This window comes from Molothrus aeneus, chromosome 5 (genome assembly GCF_037042795.1).
Source record: "Molothrus aeneus isolate 106 chromosome 5, BPBGC_Maene_1.0, whole genome shotgun sequence".
Taxonomy (NCBI): domain Eukaryota; kingdom Metazoa; phylum Chordata; class Aves; order Passeriformes; family Icteridae; genus Molothrus; species Molothrus aeneus.
The window spans coordinates 3,557,429-3,577,168 of record NC_089650.1 but is presented as its reverse complement, the minus strand read 5'-3'; the positions used below and the strand labels follow the sequence as shown (position 1 = coordinate 3,577,168).

The window sequence follows — 19,740 nt, the reverse complement described above, 5'->3', positions numbered from 1 at the left end:
CGATGGCAGTGCCAGATCTCATTTCATTTTGCATTTCTGTGCCACAAATGTAAGTCCTACACTTCGGGAACTCTCACACTACACATGCAAAACATGGGCTGAAAAATCACTTTCCCCATCCTGCTCTATAATAGTTAGAAAAATCTGCTGTTTAACCAGAGAAAAATTTCCACTGCTGATTGATTCCTAGGTCTGTTTAGCTGATTATAATTCCCCAACCTACCCTTATGTGATTCACACCCATACATCTGCTCTAGCTTGAGCATATAATTGTTATTCCATACAGACAGCCCAGTATTTATTCAAACAAGGGTGCTCTTGTGCATTTCTCCTTTTTTAGCTTCTCTAAAGAGAGTAAATCGGTCACGATACATTACATTGTATGTGTGTGTTTGTGTGTGGGAATAAAAAGTAATTTTATCGTCCTCTCAAAGGCAGCAGTTGATTACCAAGAGAGAATAAATAAAAGAAGTATGTTAAATGGAGTACTGTACATTTACATGAGAGACAGGGCATTGCAGCTTTCTCTAAAATACTGTGGATCATGGTTTCTGTTATTTTGCTTTCTATATTATAAAACAAGTATCTGCTCTCTTGCAGATCTGTTGCTACAGCACAGAAAATCTAGGCCATGACTCTGTGACACTGCAAATCTTTGACTCCAATGTTATCATTTTGTTCTGGGAGAAGCAAAGAAGATGCTGGTGGAAAAAGCAACTTGGTACTGCTTGGATTATCTTCATAAAAGAAGCTGAAATGAGTTTAAAAACATTTGTGCTCTGCCAGAGTCAGCTGATTTGGCTCTCAGGAGTCTGTATGAACTGTTGGTTCATGGGTTTTTTGGCTCGTGACTGTGTTAGGACTTGGGAGAGTTCAATGAACCCAGATCTCAAAGTAAAAATATTTAACCTTCATTTTCTAGTGGAAATGGGGTTTAAAAGCTAAGTTTAGTTTTCTGGAAAATATTTTAGAAGTAATCTTAGACCCATTTAACTTGTTTTGTGAAAACAATCCAAATATAGACTTGAAGAGTTGGAAGTTTGGCTTTTGGCTTAATGCATTATAAAAGTAGAGATCAACCTGTAAAACATTTTGCAACTACAAGCTTAATGCCAATCGTGGTATCTGGATGTGGAATCTGAGCTACTTTCAGGAACATCCTTTAAGATAAAAGCATAGCACTGTTTTTTGGGTTTTTTTTTTTTTTTGTAGAAGTATGAAGATTCTCAGCAAAAGAATTAATAGAGGTTTCATCTTGAAACCTTTGAGCTTCCTGTCACTGATTTCCACGGTACTTGCAGTAAGATCAAGAGCCTATAAAAGCATTATGTTTGTTTTTATCTACACAATCTCATTATAGCTCTGAACAAACATCCAGTAACTGTGTTTCGCTTCAGACTCACCTCCCTTTGAGTACTCAGCGTTTCACAAATGGAATCAAACCAGCAGCTGCCACTCCTGAGACCAAGAGACTCAGTGAATTGAAAGCTTGCACAGAAAGCCAAAACACAGCTTTCATCTGACTCTTCTGTATTATCATCAACTTCTGCCGGAGAAAAGGGGCGAAGGGAACACATGAATTTAATTAGCAAAGCATTTGCAAAGCAATAAGGATGATGTCCAGCAAACCAGCTGTGGCTGTCATGGAGGAGCTGATAAGAGTCAGGAAAGACAGAAAGACAGAACAGAAAATGCCAAGGGAGGTATCAAAGCCTGGTTAGGAGTCCTGGGGCAAAAGCCTAAAGTCCTTCTGGAAGGTAGGGTTACTGCAGTTGCTACGGTGACCAAAATATTTCACTTCCAGCCATCCACTCAGCTGCAGTCAGCAGTGCTGCAAGTGCTGGGGATCTGACAGATAAGATGTTGATCTGACAGCTGTTTAATGGAACGCGTAGAATAAAACTATTCTTTTTTTCAGTAGAACGAAATGAATGTACTAATACATAACTTCAAAACTTTCTGCCAATGTATTTTAACTCTCACAAGAAAAGGAAGGTTGTGCAGAGGATGAGATTCAATTGTGTTTGGCCTCTCCTGTGATGCTGCCATAGGAGGGATTTGACAAAATAACTGATAGCAGGTTTTGGTCTTTCAAGTTGGCACATATTTGTCTAATGATCTACAGATGGAAATCTCTGTAGCTCTTGCCAGCTGTAGTAATAGCCCATTCCCAGGTGCTGGGCTGATTTTTAATGGATATTTTCTTTTTTTGACTGCTACACTAGAATATAACATGCAGTTAAATTACTCATATCGTTTCAGAAGGTTGCCAGTCATTACTTTCCAAACTTTGCTCCCATTTCCCACTTCACATATGATTGCTTGTTCAGTGCCTCGAATAAGTGAGATACTAGAAGCATATTTTTGATTATAGTGTTATATTCACATTAATTATTTTTAGGCATATTATTTGTATAAAAAATATAAAGCTAAAAATCCCAGATATGCTACTGTGATACAGAGGCTTGCCTGCAGCCTGTTTGCAGCTGTCAACTCTTAAGTGGTCACAATGTTCAAGGGATTTGCAGGAGCTGTAGAGTGATACTGGCTCTGCAGAACGACTTTTTTTCTTTGCCAGAAAAATTCCTACCCAAAAGCCTGCGCTTTATAAAACTCCCACACAGGTCCTCTTTAGAAAATCAAGAGTGCCCCAAGTATCTCAGGGAACGTCTCTGAGACGCGGGAATACACTGCTTCCTTTGGATTTACTGTGCTCTCAAAGATGTAAATCACGAGGACAAAAAGCGAGGTAAAGGATTAGTTGTAAAACCGGGGTGGGGAGAGAGATGACAAGCAGAATAAGAGAATGTTATCCCGGCTGAACCAGAACTGGGTATCTCCGCTCCAATACTCTCACAATGAATTCCTAGGATATGCTCCGGTGTTCAGAGCCAAGTACTCAGTTTCCATAGAAATGCAGCACTTTGAGATAAGGGCTAAGATTAACTGCTTAATGACTTTTCCTTACGCAGCCGATACTTAGCCCTTAGAGTCAGGCTTTGTTGCTGAACTTCAAAGGCTCTTGATGGGTCTGAAGCTGCCTTGTGAACTTGTTGATTTCTCCCTCACGCTTCACGCTCAGCCAGCTGATGAACCTCTAACTATAAGCAAAGATGGTATTTTCACCTGGAATCAAGCAGTAGGGGTGTCCACAGATTATTTCTTTTTCTATTTTTACCAGGTCTGAGAGCCAGCCATTTCTAGCCCAAACCTAAACTGCTCTGTTATATGAAGCTATTTATATACCTATATTAAATGTTGTATAAAACCTGAGGCACACTGACATTCAAATGTAAATAAGATCCTTGTTTTTAGCATCCGAAATGGCAGATGACCCATTACCATTATAGACTGGATTGGACAAGGCTGTGAGATGAACTAAAGCCTCCTTCCACCTTGCCAAGCTGTTCCTGTGTCATCATCAAGAAACAAAAGGAAAGAAACATGAAACACACTCTTGGGAATCCTAGTCTGTATGTTAAATATCACAGCGACATGCATGTGCAGCACAAATGGGAAAGTTTCACAGAAACCCAACTGGCAAATAATGCCATTGCACTACTGAATTTCCCAATATTTGTATAAGCATCGTGAGTGAAGTTCTATTCAAGACTAATGAGGGTACTTCCTATCTTTTTGACTCACTCCACCATTAAATATTTTCAGTTCCTTGCAGGTATATAATTGTTATGCATCTTGGGACAATAATCTTTGTTCCCCAAAATCTCAGTAATAATAAAAAAAACTTTTGCAAATCTTTGTCTTCTGTCTCCTATGTGTAAAAACATGGCCACCATCATCTACCATCGGTGCTATTAATTTCTTTCAAAGTTTGATTATGGAAAAAGACCAAAATCCCACAACTGTAGTTACTCCAAGCATAACACCATGAGCCAAATTAATCCATGATCTAATAGTGATGACATTGGTGGATTCAGTCCAGAGACAAATGTAGCTTAAAGTTGTTTTGAAATGGAACATATTTTCAAATCTCAGAAGAGCAACAATATTTCTTTAAAAGTTGAGATTTTTAAGGCCAGAGGATGGAGAGAATAATATGAATTGCTGTTTAGGCAAAGAAATTTTATAGAATCTAGTATTTTTCCAAATAACACAAATATATGTCACATATGAGTAGTCTTTCTTATCTTTTTCTTGCTATCCTCTATTTTCAAGCTCACCTATTTTTTCTGGTGTGCCCTAAAAGGGACACACAGTCTAGTACATAGTAATTTCCATAGCAAAAAAAAAAAAAAGTTTATATTTTTTCAAAATTATATTATTGTGCAAGTAGTAGAAGAAAAACATTATTGTGTTCCTGGTCTCTGCAGTGCCAGACTTGCTTTCATAAACCAGCAAATATCACATTGCCTGGTGAAGAGAGGCTCACAGTCAAATTACAAAGTAAGTGTTATTTATTAGAAATTAGAGTATTTTACACCACTAATATTATTGGTACAAAAACTGCACTTGCAAGTGACTGCTAAAAACAGAATATGAAGAAAATCTGCAGGATTTTTCAAAAAGTGATTAGAAAAGGTTTATCAAAAAGCCTGACTGATGTTACCTGGATTAGCTTCTGTCTTTTCAGCAAAGCTTTTACCTCTGAAAAGAAGGAAAAATCCCAATGCCCTTTCTATGTCAGATCAGTTCAAGTGCTCCTGGGATAGCAGGACTGTCTGCTATGGCTGATTTTCAGAGCCTCATGTTTGAATTAGTCTTTTAGAACAGCAAGCATAAACATCTTGCACCGTGAAAAAAATCTTCCTAGTGAAAACATCAAAGAAGCCTACAATTATGAACCAGCTCAGCTAAAGCTTGTTCCTGTAAATTTGTCTTGCTGTTTCTTAAAGTACAGTAAGCTCACAGAGAGGTATTACAGTTGTGATGATCCTTAGAGAATAAGAATTTTGCTAAGCTGTTTCCTGGAAAGCAAGTAAACTGGCAGGCAATTTTAATTCTCCTTGAGCAGAGCTTTACAATTGGATTTGGTTTTATTACGAATTGAAATTCTTTTTGCAGAGGTAAATGTTTATTTAGCTAGCTGGAGATATCAAGTGGGTCCAGTATGAGACTGGAAAAGAAGCAGCAAAATAATATTATTTATGTTTTTACTTTACATTCCTTTATTTCCTTTAGCAACACTATGTTCTGAAGATATTTGGATAAAACTGAGGAATAATTTCCTTTTCATCTCTCCTCTCTATTGGCCAAAATGACCAACTGTTACCTCTCAAAAGACAGAAAGGGACTGAAGACTGAGGAACAGAGAAGCTATTATGGCAGAGATAAAACAATTTAAAATATCCCTTATTGGTTTTATAATTCCATGGTTGGTGAATGTGCTGGATCCCTGCTCTCCAGAGAGATAGAAAGGCTCCTGACAATGTTAGGAACAATGTTCTCCTCATAAGAGCAAATTGTTTTGAGATCCTGGCACTAACATGGTGGTTAATTAGTGATCTTATATGTGACCTCACCAGAAGAGACAGGAGAAAATGTACAAATGCAACTGTGAGGTACACAATTGATAAATCTCCCATTTCCCCTCCTGTCCAGCTTCCATTTCTCCTGCTAAACCACTTCTACTCCTTGCTGCTGCCTGAAACCCCTCTTCACACTCTTCCCTATTCCTCTACATCCCATTTCCTTATCTAATCCCCTTGGCCTCTCTCACACACATAAACTGTACTACCAAACTTGCACTAGCCAAGAAAAGGAAATGGATCTCCAGTTTCTACCCAACTGTTCTCAGGATACCTGCAGTAGACTGTCCTACCATGGACACCCACCAGAAGAGTGAGTATCTGTGGTCCAGCACTCACATTCCCTAGATGAATGCTAAAAAGAAGCTGCAGGGAACTAGAAAAATATGTTCAATTGCTGTGAAAAGCTGATGTAGAAAGGACTCTTTGACTAGAGGTACACTGATGTATTATTTGTGAAATATGATTACATCTGCCTTTTATCTTTCATCTTGTTACTCAGTGATAATTGACTGCTCAAGGCTGGCACTCATTTTTAATTATCCCCCGGTGGAAACCCAGCAACACGCTCTGCAAATGCTCTCACATATCTACATGCAGCATCTGTAACAGATCATCCTTCAGCTAACAAGAAGTCCTCTTCTTTTTCTTTGCTTCTTTTTTTCCCCCCTCTAAATTAGCTATACAGATTAGTGCAGGGCATTTCTCCAAAGAAAAAGAAAAAAAAAAAAAGAGAATATCAGTGAATCAGTGAACACAGACTACACTGAATGTTTCACCATTCATTAAAATAACTCATATTTGAGGTCTGCCCTGCCACTGTGTCATGGAGATTTCCAGTTACCTATATAGCTAATTAATTTTAGAGAATTAAGCATTTAGTAACTGCTTGAGTGCTGTGTCCACACAGCTGCCAGGCTCAAGCTGAAATAACCATCCCTAGATCACCTCACAGTAGGAACTGTGTCAGAGCTTCACTGTACCAATAAATACGTGAGGAGCTCCACTCAGTGGCGAGACAATGTATTTCCAACTCTGATAAATGCAAGAGGAGAAAGGAGTCTTTGAAAATGTAAATACGTATAATTAACACATCTATTTAATTGACTCTCTACATTATTCATTGTAATCATAGCAGTAGAATCATAACGTTTCACTAAGACAGCTTTATTTATTGTCAGCAACATTGCTGACAGAATTCAATCCCTGGAACATGATACATAGTTGCCCTTTTTAAAACAATAAACCTCAGTAATACCTCATATTTTTTTTTATTTTAAGCTTGCTAAACTTCCATTTGTAGGTAATAACTTTTTTTCATCTTCCCTTCTTTTTCTTGTACCATGTCTAGACTTTCTTGAAAATCTGAAGCCTATTTCACAGTTCCTAAAAAACTGAAAGCCTATTTCACAGTTCCCCCTGTAAAAAAATCTGTATTAAGCAAAGCAGTGACAGAGGGTTGTGCCCTCTGAGGGCACAGAATTAGTTTTATTTTTTAAAAATTTTATTTTTAAAGCAAGTATTTTCAGACTGTGGAGAATAAACTATTTAAGTGGAGGTGCTACCAGGGAGAAAGTCAGACTGCTGCTTAAGAAACAGTCTGATTGAATCATGAGTTAGGCTTAGCACCAGCTTTGGAGATGTTAAGAAAAAATGTAGACAGGTTTATTTTCAGAATTAATTCCATATGTTCTTAGTCATATTTTCCAATACCCTGTAGTTCTGCTTGGCCTAGTGGGATGTCTAGATTTTATAGGTTTCCCATGTCCATCATTTTTTATTTTTCTGATTTTCAGCTACTTACTGGCAAATTTGAAATACTTTTGCTTTTCTCTGCCTGTTATGGATTTTGTGCTGTCCTAAGTGGATGGCATAAGTTTTGTGCAGGTGGAAAATCTTGCTCCATTTAAGAGAAGACAAAATCAATCAAAGCTATGAAATCATTAAAAGTAAACTTCCCCAAATACAATCTACCCATTATTTCTGTTTCTCAACCCTGAATCCTAAGCAGGTAATTTAAACTTAATACAAAATTTTTCTTTGTGCTGACCCTTAGGATCATTTTTTTTGCACTGCAAAATTTGCCAACACAAGTTACCAGGCGAGTTTTAAAAAATGTAAACCTAAACAGCATTTCTAGCAAGGAGGCTATGCTTAGGCAAGGTTTTGTAAAATGTCAATGTAGAAGCAATAAAATTTTGTTTGGAAAAATCCAAATGTTAAAGACACTGGAAAGGTCCACGTAGCAACCTGTGGCTCTGAATGGAAAAACTGTTGATCTATGATACAGTGTCAGTATGTCTGAAAATGAGTCATGAAGTTACAAAATCTTTAGGAGTTACTTCTGAGAACCCTGGGGTGAGAAATAAAATACCAGAAGAACACGAAACACTGTGCCTATCTTTTAAATAAAAAAAGCTGTGGAAGTCTGCAGTTAGCTCCAGTTTCAGTTTTTGGTTAATGATTTAAATACTCTTCCTAGTTGTAAGGCTTAAGGGAGATGATTAACTGCCAGTCATTCTGATTCCAGGTTAAGAGAAACACCAGTCCCCACAGCTTTGAGTAAGGGCAGTGACACATTTCCAAGTGCCATTCTTAGACGCTTCTGAGGGCAAGTCCAGACAGCACCATCAGCTTGTCTTTGGCATAAAAATGCCCAAACAGGTGGGTGCTGCTATCCCAGGAATCCCCACATCCTTCAGAGCTTTCCCATCACCTTCCCAGCTGGAAAGGCTGATCAGTGGGCCAGGAGGGGAGCTGGGCCTGCAGGAAGGGCTGGGCTGCCTTTTGGCAGGAGTCACTTGCTGCTGGTTTAGGAGAGGGCAGGGCACTGAGGGACCTTGGCCGCCTGTGGATGGATGGAATGGTGAGGAGGTTGCTGTTCCCTCAGGGAATAGGAGGAGGGGGTGGATGGGATGGCAATGAGGTCACTGTTCCCTCAGGGAGCAGGATGAGGGGCCAGTTCTGCTCAGTATTTTTATTGATGACATGGATGAGGGGATTGAGTCTTTCATCAGTAAATTTGTGGATGATGCTAAGCTGGGATCGTGTGTCCATCTGTTGGAGGGTTCTGCAGAGAGACTTGGAACAGTTGAATGGATGGGCAGAGTCTAACACGATGAAGTTTAATAAATCCAAGTGCCCAGTCCTGCATTTTGGCCACAATAACCCCTGCAATGTTGTGGGCTGGGGACAGTGTGGCTGGACAGTGCCCAGGCAGAAAGGGACCTGGGGGTAATGGTCGACAGCTGGCTGGACATGAGCCAGCAGAGTGCCCTGGTGGCCAGGAAGGCCAATGACTCCTGGCCTGGATCAGGAATGGTGTGGCCAGCAGGAGCAGGGAGGTCACTCTGCCCCTGTCCCCATCCCTGGTGAGGGCACACCTGGAGTGCTGTGTGCAGTTCTGGCCCCTCAGTTTGGGAAGGACATTGAGAGGCTGAAGTGCATCCAGAGGAGGCAACGAGGCTGGAGAGGGGCTGGGAACACAAACCCTGTGAGGAACCACTGAGGGAGCTGGGGGTGCTCAGCCTGGAGAAAAGGAGACTCAGGGGTGACCATATCTCTGTATAACTCCTGAAAGGTGCCTGTGCTCACGTGGCATTGGGCTCTTTCACCAGGCAGTACTGACAGAACCAGAGCACACCGCCTCAAGCTGCACCAAGGGAAATATAGGTTGGATATTAGGAAAAAGTTTTTCACAGAAAGAGTGATAAAGTTCTGGAATGGCTGCCCAGGGAGGTGGTGGAGTCACCATTAACACAGTGTTTAACAAAGCCTGGATGTGGCACTGGGTGCCAGGGTTTAGTTGAGGTGTTGGGGCTGGGTTGGACTCTATGGGTCTTGAAGGTCTCTTCCAACCTGGTCATTCTGTGAATTCTGTGAAAGGAATGAGGAGTTGTCTTTACAAACAAACTGTGGGCCTGATGGTAGACAAGGCCAGATACTGAGAGGTGAAAGAAGCAATGGGGGGGAAACATAAATTTCACTATTGACAGACACTGTTACTCATTCAAGCCTGTGCTAAACCTCTGGATTTAGAGAAAAAGAACACAAGGAAAAAAACAAAAAGGGGGGGCTGCACATTAGAAAGGTGTCTATATTAAGTGATTCGGGAAATCTGTACTTCTCAAGTACCTCAGCCAACGGGGCAAAAGAGAGAGAAACACAGCCTGGAAATTAGGATAAAAAGGAGGCTGCATCCTTTAACAATTTGAGACACCCCATGGGAAATGCCCATGATCTCTCTCTTTATTTGAATACAGTTACAGGACCCCTCTTTCGACATAAACCTTTGGTGTTTGTGGATTAATTTTCCTGCCAGGACGAACGGGACAGCGACGAGGTCGCTATTCCCTGAAGGAGCAGGATGAGGGGATTGACGGGACAGTGAGTAGCTTGCCATTCCCTCATGGAAAGAGATGGTGGCTGAATGGGACGGGGAAGTCGCCGCTGTTCCTTCAAGATGGATGAGGGATGCAGAAGACTGCGAGGAGTTCGCTGTTCCCTCACGGAATGGGATGATGGATGAATGGGACGGGGATGAGCTCGCTGATCCCTCATGGAGCGGAGATGAGGGATGAACGGCACAGCTCGCAGCTCGCTGTTCCCTCAGAGAGTGGGATGAGGGACGAACGAGACGGCGATGAGCTCGCTATTCCCTCATGGAGCGGGATGAGGGATGAATGGGACGGCGAGCAGCCCTCTGTTCCCTCATGGAGCGGGATGAGGGATGAACGGGACGAGGATTAGCTCGTTGTTCCGTCATGGAGCGGGATGAGGGACGCACGGTTCTCTCACGGATGGGACGAGAGGGGCAGCTCGGGCCCGTCCCCCTGGCGGGGCGGCGCCGCTGCGGCCGCGCCCCAGCCCGTGACGCGCGTCCGCCGGGAAGCGCTTCCTGCCCGTCACTTCCCCCGCTGCCGCCACCGCTGCTCCCGCCGGGCCGCCGGACTCGTGCCCCTGCCCAGGCCCCTGCTCCTGCCGCCGCCATGGCCATGAGGCAGACCCCGCTCACCTGCTCCGGCCACACGCGGCCCGTGGTGGACCTGGCCTTCAGCGGCGTCACCCCCTACGGATATTTCCTCATCAGCGCCTGCAAGGGTGAGCGGGACGGGCCGCTTTGTTCGGGATCTCCCGCCCCGGGGGTGGGCGCGGGGCAGCCCCGCCGCTCGTAGGCCGCGCATCGCCGAGCCGAGGGGTGGCGGTGGGGCGGGAGGGGGCTCGGGGGCTGTCCTGGCCACTCGGGGCGGTGACACCGCCTCGGTGTGCTCTGGAATGGCGAAGGGAGCGGACAGCCGGTTCTCTCCGGGTGCTTCATTGCCGGGTTAGCCCGGGGGTGCCGGAGCCCGCATGCGCCCGGTCGGGATCCCGGCTGCTGAAGGGGTGGGAGGTCTCCAGAATGGTTTGTTTGTAAAAGTTCCTGTTTCCATCGGCTGTGGATTTAAAGCGAGCTCCGGTTTGAGCAGGGCAGCTGCCTTGCCCTGCTGGACACGGCATGGTGAGAACTCTGTGCTCACTGTGGGAATAGCGTTTTATCCTAGTGCATGTATATTTTAATCTTTTGCGTGCATAGGTTTTAAAGGGCATTCCTTTTCTGCCTTAAAGTGCTTCCAGTTCAGCTCTACATCTTGTGTGAACAACTCTTTGATAGCCTTCCAGAAAAAACTGATGATAGGAAAGGCTTTCTATTACTACTTCATTTTTGTATCACTGTATGTTGTAATCATATCTCACTGCTTGTTTCTGCATACTGATGACTTCATAATTAATATTGTTCCAGTGTAAAAAAATGAGCAAACCAAATCTGTCCTGCTTGAAGAAAACTTTAGTAAAAATAAAACTTAAATGAAATGTTCCTTTCTACCATCTTAACACAACGTTACAGTCTTTTACCAGAAAACTTTTATCTCATTTGCAGTAGCATTTGAATGTTGGTACAGTTTAGATGCATGCAGCAAGTACAGCTGCACATCTAAACTCATCTAAATGCTGAACTCCTTTGCAAAGTGTGGCTTTGTAAAGTATGGGGTATTTCCATGTGCTGGTGCAATGGAATATTTTTTCTTCTAAAAAACTGCTGCCTTCTTTTACCATGTTACCTGACTACTGGTTTTGTTTCTGTGAAGATGGCAAGCCCATGCTGCGCCAGGGGGACACAGGAGACTGGATTGGCACATTTCTGGGTCACAAAGGGGCTGTTTGGGGTGCCACCCTGAACACAGATGCCACTAAAGCAGCTACAGCAGCAGCAGATTTCACAGCGTAAGTGATGCACTGTTTTCTTGATCTGTGTTTTGATTTTTATTCTGTAGCTCTTTGGTGACAGCAATCTGTCTTAAATTACTGATTCATTTGTTTCCCTTTAGTAACTGTTCGCTTATTTTTGGCCAGCCAAATTAAAACCTAGATTTTTACATTCTGGAAAGTAGCTGCAGTTAATTGTGTCATGCTGAACAACTATGATTACTTCTTGATGTGCTTAATTATACTGGTTTACTCAACTTTTCTGTGCAGCTCTAATCTCTGGCACTGTAGTTATAGAAGAGCTGAAAGAGGGATTTTTGGTTTTCATCTGGCAGTCAACCTCTTTTTATTACATGAAACTTCTAGTGAATTAATTCTTCCATGTTTTATGTTGTTTGTGCTGTTTACAGTATTAATGAATATTTTGCAAGTTGAATCTTGTCAGTAGAGGGCAAATTCTGTTAATGAAGTTGCAGATAGGAGCCACTTTTGTCTTCAAACTAAAATGTTAATTGGTTTTCATGGTCCTGAAGAAGAGCATAAAAAAGATCTCGTATAAATATAAAAAAATATTCTTAATGAATAACTAGGTTATAACTTATAAGAATGTAGCACTTAGGATAAAATGATGTGATGGCATCAGGAAAGATTGCTTACAAATTCATCTGACTGTCCAGGTTGATATGTGCTGGTGCTTCTAAAATATGAATATTTCCTCTTGTTGTTTAGCAAAGTGTGGGATGCTGTGTCAGGCGATGAACTAATCACACTGGCTCACAAACACATTGTCAAAAGTGTGGATTTTACACAGGTATGAGAAACCTTTATACCTTATTCACCAGGGAAATAAGCTCTTGAGTATGTTTTGCTATTAGTTACTTTTTTGCTTTTTTTGTTGTAAATCTTAACAGGTAAATAATGTAAAATACCACTGCCCGTTTTTAGGATTGTAGGGTTAATGTAACAAGTGTGTTAGAGGCTGTCTGAGAGAAAAAGCTGTGATTTTAACTCACAGGCAAAGGCTGTATTTTGATTCAAAGTAGAGTTGACTCTCTATAACTTCTGTTTCAGGATAGCAATTATCTGTTAACAGGTGGACAAGATAAGCTCTTGCGTATCTATGACTTGAGCAAGCCAGAAGCAGGTGAGGCTGCTTTTAAAACTGACTCTTGGGGGCTTTTTTGAGTTAAATAAAACTTCTGAAATTAAGGGGCTGCTTTCTGTTATGAATCACTAAGAACAATGTTGAGGGTTGTTTTACAAATGTAATGTTTATGAGCTTTTGGTATATAAGGGTCCCAGAATTGCTTGGGTTGGGGATCACCTGGTTCCAAACCCTCTTCTATGGACTGATTAAAGCCCCATCCAATCTGGTCTTGCACACTTCCAGGAATGAGACATCAAGCAGGACATGTATCAGTTCAGTGCAGACACGCTAGAAATTGATCTAATTAATTAGAATTTAGTCCTCTGAGAGAAAAAAACCAACTCCAATATTTAAGAGGGTTTGAATTCATGTTGATACTGACCTGTTGATGGTTGATAGGAAGCCAGAGAACATTGATGTTCACCTAGTGAAATTTTTAAAAGCTAGGCAATCAGATACCCAGTTTGCATTTATCCTGTTCCTGGAATAAGATCTCCAAATAAAGTCCTAAGTGCTTCCATCTACAGTCTCTAGTAGATGGAAATCTGTGTAGCTTAAGGAAGCCCCCACACTGCTGCACGATGTTATTTCATTTTATTCCATGTATTAAAATACTCTGCTTTCTTTTAAGAACCTGATGTTGTCAGTGGACATACTTCTGGCATTAAAAAGGCCTTGTGGAGCAGTGATGACAAACAGATTCTTTCAGCTGATGATAAAACTGTCCGGTAAGAAAAAGTAACTTTGAGCTTTCTGTATTGTCCTGCTCTATGTGAGGATGAAGTTATGTTATTTTGGAAAAGGATATGAGTAACACAAATTACCTGATTCTAGATTATTCTAGCTGCATGCCTGATACAGCTCTGTTGTGCTGTCAGAGATCATTTTGGTAATAGTTCTCATTTCCCCATAAATGTGTGCTCCTCGCAGATGTGTTCTCCTTGATAAGAAGAGGTGAGAACTGCATAAAATCAATTTATGCCTTTTGTAATCCTGAAGAAGATGAATTTATAGATGAGGTCTCTTGCATGCACACTGTCCTGAGCTGCTTAGTCTTCTTCAGTTTCCTAGTGTTAAAGATAAGCAAGAGCCTAGTCCTGTTTGTTTTCCTCCAAATTGTAAGAATAGAAATGCAGCAGTCAGCTAATGAATAAAGATTTTTGTTTGTCACAGCAGCACGATTTAATTTCTGCTTAGATATTTCTTGCACTGCTAGATATAAAACTTTATTATCCTCAATGAACCTCTGTAAACTGGGATTAATACCTCTTTGTCTTTTGAAGTAAAAAGACGGAATAGAATCTTCAAGCCTTGCTTCAAGGTCTGTTGCTTAAAAGACTTAAATCAAGATTTTTAATCTCCAGGAGAAACACTGAGTAGTTAAATGATGTGTATATAACATTTAATGTTGTGGCATTAAGCGGCAAAGGTAAATGTATTTTAAAAAAGGGAATGTGTCTTAAGCCTTGCCTAGGTGAGAATGCAGATAAAGCCACTGAAAATCTGAAGAACCTGATGCAGGTCTTGCCATGGATGTGAGGTGGAAATTGTTTGATTTGCAGAAGTTTGAGTCTTTTTTTCCCTTTTTGTTTCCTTTTTAGCCTCTGGGACCGGAGTACCATGACTGAGGTGAAATCACTAAACGTGGCAATGTCAGTGAGCAGCATGGAGTATGTTCCAGAAGGACAGATACTGGTGATAACCTATGGGAAGACTATTGCTTTTCATAGTGCAGAAACGTGAGTCCACAGCTCCCAGGTTTCACAGGTGGAGTCATGGGCTTCTTGTGGGTAAAACTGGTTGTACAAGGCCAGAGTCACCAAGATGTCAAAACTGGCATCTCTATGATGTTTCAAGAAAGGAAGTTACATGCTTAAACATATTACAGAAAGTACTTCTGTATGTGTGAACTTTTGTTTTGCTTAATCTAAACTCATTTCTAACTTGACAAGCATGATTTGCAAGTACCAAAACTTGTTTCAGAAACTCTGTGGGGCTGTATTTTATATCTGGGAAAAGTAGTTGAGATTAGTAGAATCCAGTTTCTTTGCTCGCAGGATTTTGCGTTTTTTTTTTTTTTTTACTGTGAACTTTGTTAACAAACTTTTCTCCCTCAGTCTAGAGCAGATTAAATCATTTGAAGCACCTGCTACAATCAATTCTGCATCTCTTCACCCTGCGAAAGAATGTTTGGTTGCAGGTGGTGAAGATTTTAAACTCTATAAATATGACTATAATACAGGAGAAGAATTAGGTATGTTTGTCTCCTATAATCATAAAGGAGTTCTGAAATAGGTATTAATAAAATAATGACCAGTAAATGAAACTGTTGTACTCAAATGAGGTCTTAGCATAGCATGCTGTGCTAAGGAGGATGATAAAAAGGTATATAATCAGTTAAACATTTTTTGCTATCTCAGTATACCTAATATTCTAGAACTAATTAAAATACCCATTCAACAATTCTGCACCTATTTAAAAAAATCCTCATTTTGTATTGCTATAATAGCTGTATGCTAAATTTTCATACTGTTCATTAGATATGTCAGTTACAAGATTTTATGAAAAATATGATGTGTTGGCCAAATTTGTTTCTAAAAAAGCACATTTTCTTACTGATCTAGTCCTCATTTAAAATTGTTTGTGAAAGGAGTGGTTAAAGGAACAGAGCATGTTTACCCTGCGCTGCTGGCTTTCTGTGCAGTTTTGTCTAGAATAACTAAGCACCTTTTTCCTTGCAGTTAATGAAACATTAATATCTTATTTATTAAATGCCTAAAGTAGCCATTGCTGACACACCCATTCATGGAAACTCTGTTTTGTATCAGAAACTGATCAGTTTGTACTTAAATTTCAGTTGTTGGCTGAAAGTTGAAATTGACGGTGTTGACATGTTCCCTTCAGAATCTTACAAAGGGCACTTTGGTCCCATTCACTGCGTGAGATTTAGCCCTGATGGAGAGTTATATGCAAGTGGCTCTGAGGATGGAACACTAAGGCTGTGGCAGACAACAGTAGGGAAAACCTATGGCCTTTGGAAGTGTGTAGTTCCTGGTAAGTGTGTGCTGGGTCCTGGGGAAACTTGGCAACTTTGTGTGCACTTTTGGAGTGATGTCTATCATGAGTGGTGAACACTGAGTTTCATACAGTAACTCCTCTCTTCTGAGGGTTTCTGATCTACTCATATTTGCTAGATTGAAGGATGTACTTCTGTAGCTGTCATGTAAGCAGTTAACATCACACCCATAAGGTTTTTGAATATAGACACTTTGTGGGTATTTAAACCAAGAGCCTGATGTATTTTTGTGTTAAAGAGTGAGAAATATGTGATACCACTTCTGTAATTCTGAAAGAGGGACTCTCTAGAAGTGTGGATGGTAGTTTTAATTTATATTGTACTCTGGTTCTTTCAGCTTGGGGAGAGGAAGGCAATAACTACATGTGGCTATTCATTAATAGAATTGCTTGGTCAAGTGTTTCTCCTCAACACTGAATTACATAGAAATGACTTTTTATTAATTAAGGTTTGTGGGTGAAACTGAAGGTATTGACTGTTTGTTTTTCTGCTCTTTCCCTACAGAAGAGGAGAATGCAGAAGCAGCAAAAGCAAGGACTACCCTTCCAGGAACTGCAGAGGAGGAAATAGGTAATGACCTGAACTGTCAGCTTCAACTACTTCAGTGTTAAAAGATAGTCAAGATGATAGCATTCCTTAGTATGAAAGAAGTACTTTCCCTCAAGTGCTTTCTGGTATATTTCTAAAGATTTTTGAATGCATTTGCCTGACATTGATTATGTGGTAAGTGTCAGACTGGAGCTGTGCAGGCAGAACAGATGGGGTAGAACAGCTGGGTCAGGTTGAATGGGAAAACAAACTGAACTGGTCTCTTTAAGCAATCCTTGCAACATTTCTTTGGTTTCTATATCTAAAGTGAAATTAAATAACACCCTTTTTATTTAGTTGCAGAAGAGATTGCCTCTGAAAACTCAGATACAGTGTACAGCTCAACTCCTGAAGTGAAAGCCTGATTACTGCAGCTGTTATGTGACACGTGGACATGCGAGACTAAATCAAGTGAGCAGTGACAGACAGCAGCCTTCCAGAGTGCGCTCCCTCCGTGGGGCAAAGATGGGCAGTAATTGATGAGAATGCAGTGGAACTGGCTAGGTGTTGTCTGTAAGAGAACTCAGCATCCAAATAAAAACCCAAAAGACAAGTAGTAGAGTTCTGCTGGCTTTTTGGCATAACTGCCTACTGTCTTTTCAAAGAAGTGTGCAAGCCAAGATCCAGTCTCTCCAATCTCAATTAGACTCATTGTAGTGTGTTTTCATTATTACAAAGAAGAGATACAATGGCTTTTACCTTTTTTTTTTCTTGGAAGTTGGAAAAATTGGCTCTAGTTGAAAAGAAGGGATTATGTACTTAAAAGTATTTGGTTCGGGTTTTGTTTCATTGTATGCTGCTTCTGAATGTTTAACTGTTTTCAGTTGTCTAAATAAAAAGCCTCTCCAAACTCGTACATTACTTTTGAGCGTTGGGTTCATGAAATGGAAAAGCAACTGCATTAATCACGTAATCCTTGGCATCTTGGGTTTGTACTATACAGAGAGAAAGCAAAAGAATGTTTTAGTGTTGGTACAGAGGGTGGCAAGTTCTTTGATCTGTAAGCTTTGTATCTTTTTTATTCTTTCAAGTTTGAATGTAAACATGAGTCTCTAAAAAGAAAAACAGTGAAAATTCCTAAATTAAACGTGCTGCCTGAAGTATTTGGTTGTACATGAAAATATCAGAGGCTGGCTGCAAATCTGTGTAAAGCTTGGGTTTAGTCCTCCAGACTGGATAAAAAAGTTACTCTTTCAAGGTTACAAATCATATTTTCTTCATTAAAGAAAATAATTACCATTCTTCCACTTGTCATTTCCTTTAATGTTATGCTGAAAGCTTTACATAATGCATTCTGTATGGTAAGGGGTATATTTATTCACACACCTTTTTATTTTTTCATATTCATACTTGTCCTTACTGTCCTGTTTTTGCAGACTATACCTATTTGCAATTACCTATTTGAATTTTGTTCTAAAAACAAGCAACTCTGATTTACAGCTAAATGGTTCAGTCTTGCTAATTCCACTAAGACTTATGAGGGCTCCATGTCTAGTATTTGAGCATAAAAATTTTAATTTAGAAATTGGATGTGTTTAAAATACGGGATTTTGAACACCTTGCTCCATTTTGGAACTTCTTGCATGCTGCGGGTTTTATTCCATATTTGCAGTAGATTCTATAGCATTTCATAGAGAGGTCTGGAATAGAATCTCAGAACCATTTAACTGAGGAAGAAAACCTTTAACTTCAAGTTCAGCTGTGAACCTAGTTGTTCCCAAGTTCACCAGAAAACCGTGTCCCTTATTCTGCATTTATGGCTTACTCTGGGATGCATAAAAATTAAACAGATAATAGTTATAGAAACCTAATACTTAGTAATGGCTACTAAAATACTGGAAAATTGAAAAAAACCCAACAAAACTAAAATACTAGTATGAGCAAGTGTTTGAAAAAACACCAGTAAGGGTACCAGCAAAACACAGATTTAATATTAAGTGACAGGACAACAAAGTTTGTTGGCAAGATTCACTCTGCTACTTACAGGACAGTTAAGGTATGCCAAGGAAAAACAAGCAACAACAAAACCAAACAAAATCCAGGCAATCAAAACAGAAATTAACCGAGTACTGTTTAGAGGGATGTGTCTGTGTTCATTGGCAAAAGGATAGTAAGGGTGAGGATAAAAGAAATAAGCTTTTAGGCTTTACCAGCACTCAACAGTAGTGTTAACGTCTATCTTAAACCTAACAATTTAGGGGAGGAGCAGCACTTAACATAAGCCACCTAACTTAGAAATTTACTGTAACAATTTAACAGAGGAATAATACTTAACAGCATTTAACCTAATTTAGGACTTAACTTTACTTACAAGCCTAATTTACTTAGACATCTAAGGTAACATTATTTCATCCCAGACACAGTTAGAAAGCGTGAAAGTGTGGGAACAGGGACGTTGTGCTGTTAGGGCTAGAAAAATAATTTCCAAGGCTGTTCCTAAAGAAAACAAGAGCTCCCTAGACAGCAGCAGTTCCTGGAAGCAGACAGTGTTTCTGATGAGCTCAAGAGGAGCTGAGCTCAGTGCTGTTTGTCAAGGCCAAGGCATCACAAGTATTTCTTAGATGACAGTGTGGCCTGGAAAAGGGGGAGGAGGAGGAGGATGCAACGCCACAAGTACTTGAAAGCTTGTAATTTTTGGACTGTTTAAATACACAGTGCAAATGGTATCTATACATCTAGAGTGACGGTTGTCTTTTAAACCTTTGCTTCTCAAAGCACACATGCAGTTTTGGTATGAGAAAAGCAAAAAAGTGTTCTCATGTTTCATAGCTATGGCCCGTTCCTGTTTTACCCGATGCCGTTGTGAGTTTGAGGTTTCTTTAAGTTGGAAACTGTTTAATCTAAACGTCAATATTAACAATGTACAATATAAACAATGTATTTTTCATGAAACTTTATGGATTTTTTCCAGATCTGGGAAAAAAATGTAAAGGCCATGAAGTTTTCAGTGGCTTTGTTACCAGAATTTCATTCTGCAGGTACCACTACAAGTTTTACAGGTTGGCATGTTTATTAAACCCGTGTGTATGTGCGGCAGTAGCTCCTCCTTGAATCAACACGAAGACAGTGGACAGTGCCTTGACTCATCCCCAACAGCAGGTTCAGCCTTTCCAAAGGAGCGGAATATCCCCGTTCCTGCTGAGGAAAGGAACACGCCCGCAGCAGGGCCGAGGTGCGGCCGAGCCGGCCCGGCCCCGCCG

At 40.6% G+C, this 19,740-nt stretch overlaps 1 protein-coding gene across 1 annotated transcript; it reads left to right on the top strand.

Moving 5' to 3' along the window:
* Nucleotides 1-10,389: 10,389 nt before the first annotated feature.
* On the top strand, nt 10,390-17,782 carry STRAP (serine/threonine kinase receptor associated protein). Its single transcript, XM_066549741.1, has 10 exons — nt 10,390-10,586; nt 11,612-11,747; nt 12,459-12,540; nt 12,801-12,873; nt 13,508-13,604; nt 14,478-14,615; nt 14,994-15,130; nt 15,781-15,930; nt 16,457-16,522; nt 16,838-17,782. The coding sequence occupies exons 1-10, from the start codon at nt 10,475-10,477 to the stop codon at nt 16,903-16,905; spliced, it is 1,059 nt and encodes a 352-aa protein (XP_066405838.1). The 5' UTR covers nt 10,390-10,474; the 3' UTR covers nt 16,906-17,782.
* The last annotated feature ends 1,958 nt before the right edge of the window (nt 17,783-19,740 follow it).

Bases quoted from the DNA above. Each gene is read 5' to 3' on its own strand.
- STRAP (XM_066549741.1), top strand. From the start codon at position 10,475: ATGGCCATGAGGCAGACCCCGCTCACCTGCTCCGGCCACACGCGGCCC. The intron at 12,541-12,800 runs GTATGAGAAACC...CTTCTGTTTCAG, and splicing joins AAAGTGTGGATTTTACACAG to GATAGCAATTATCTGTTAAC. The intron at 13,605-14,477 runs GTAAGAAAAAGT...TTTCCTTTTTAG, and splicing joins GCTGATGATAAAACTGTCCG to CCTCTGGGACCGGAGTACCA.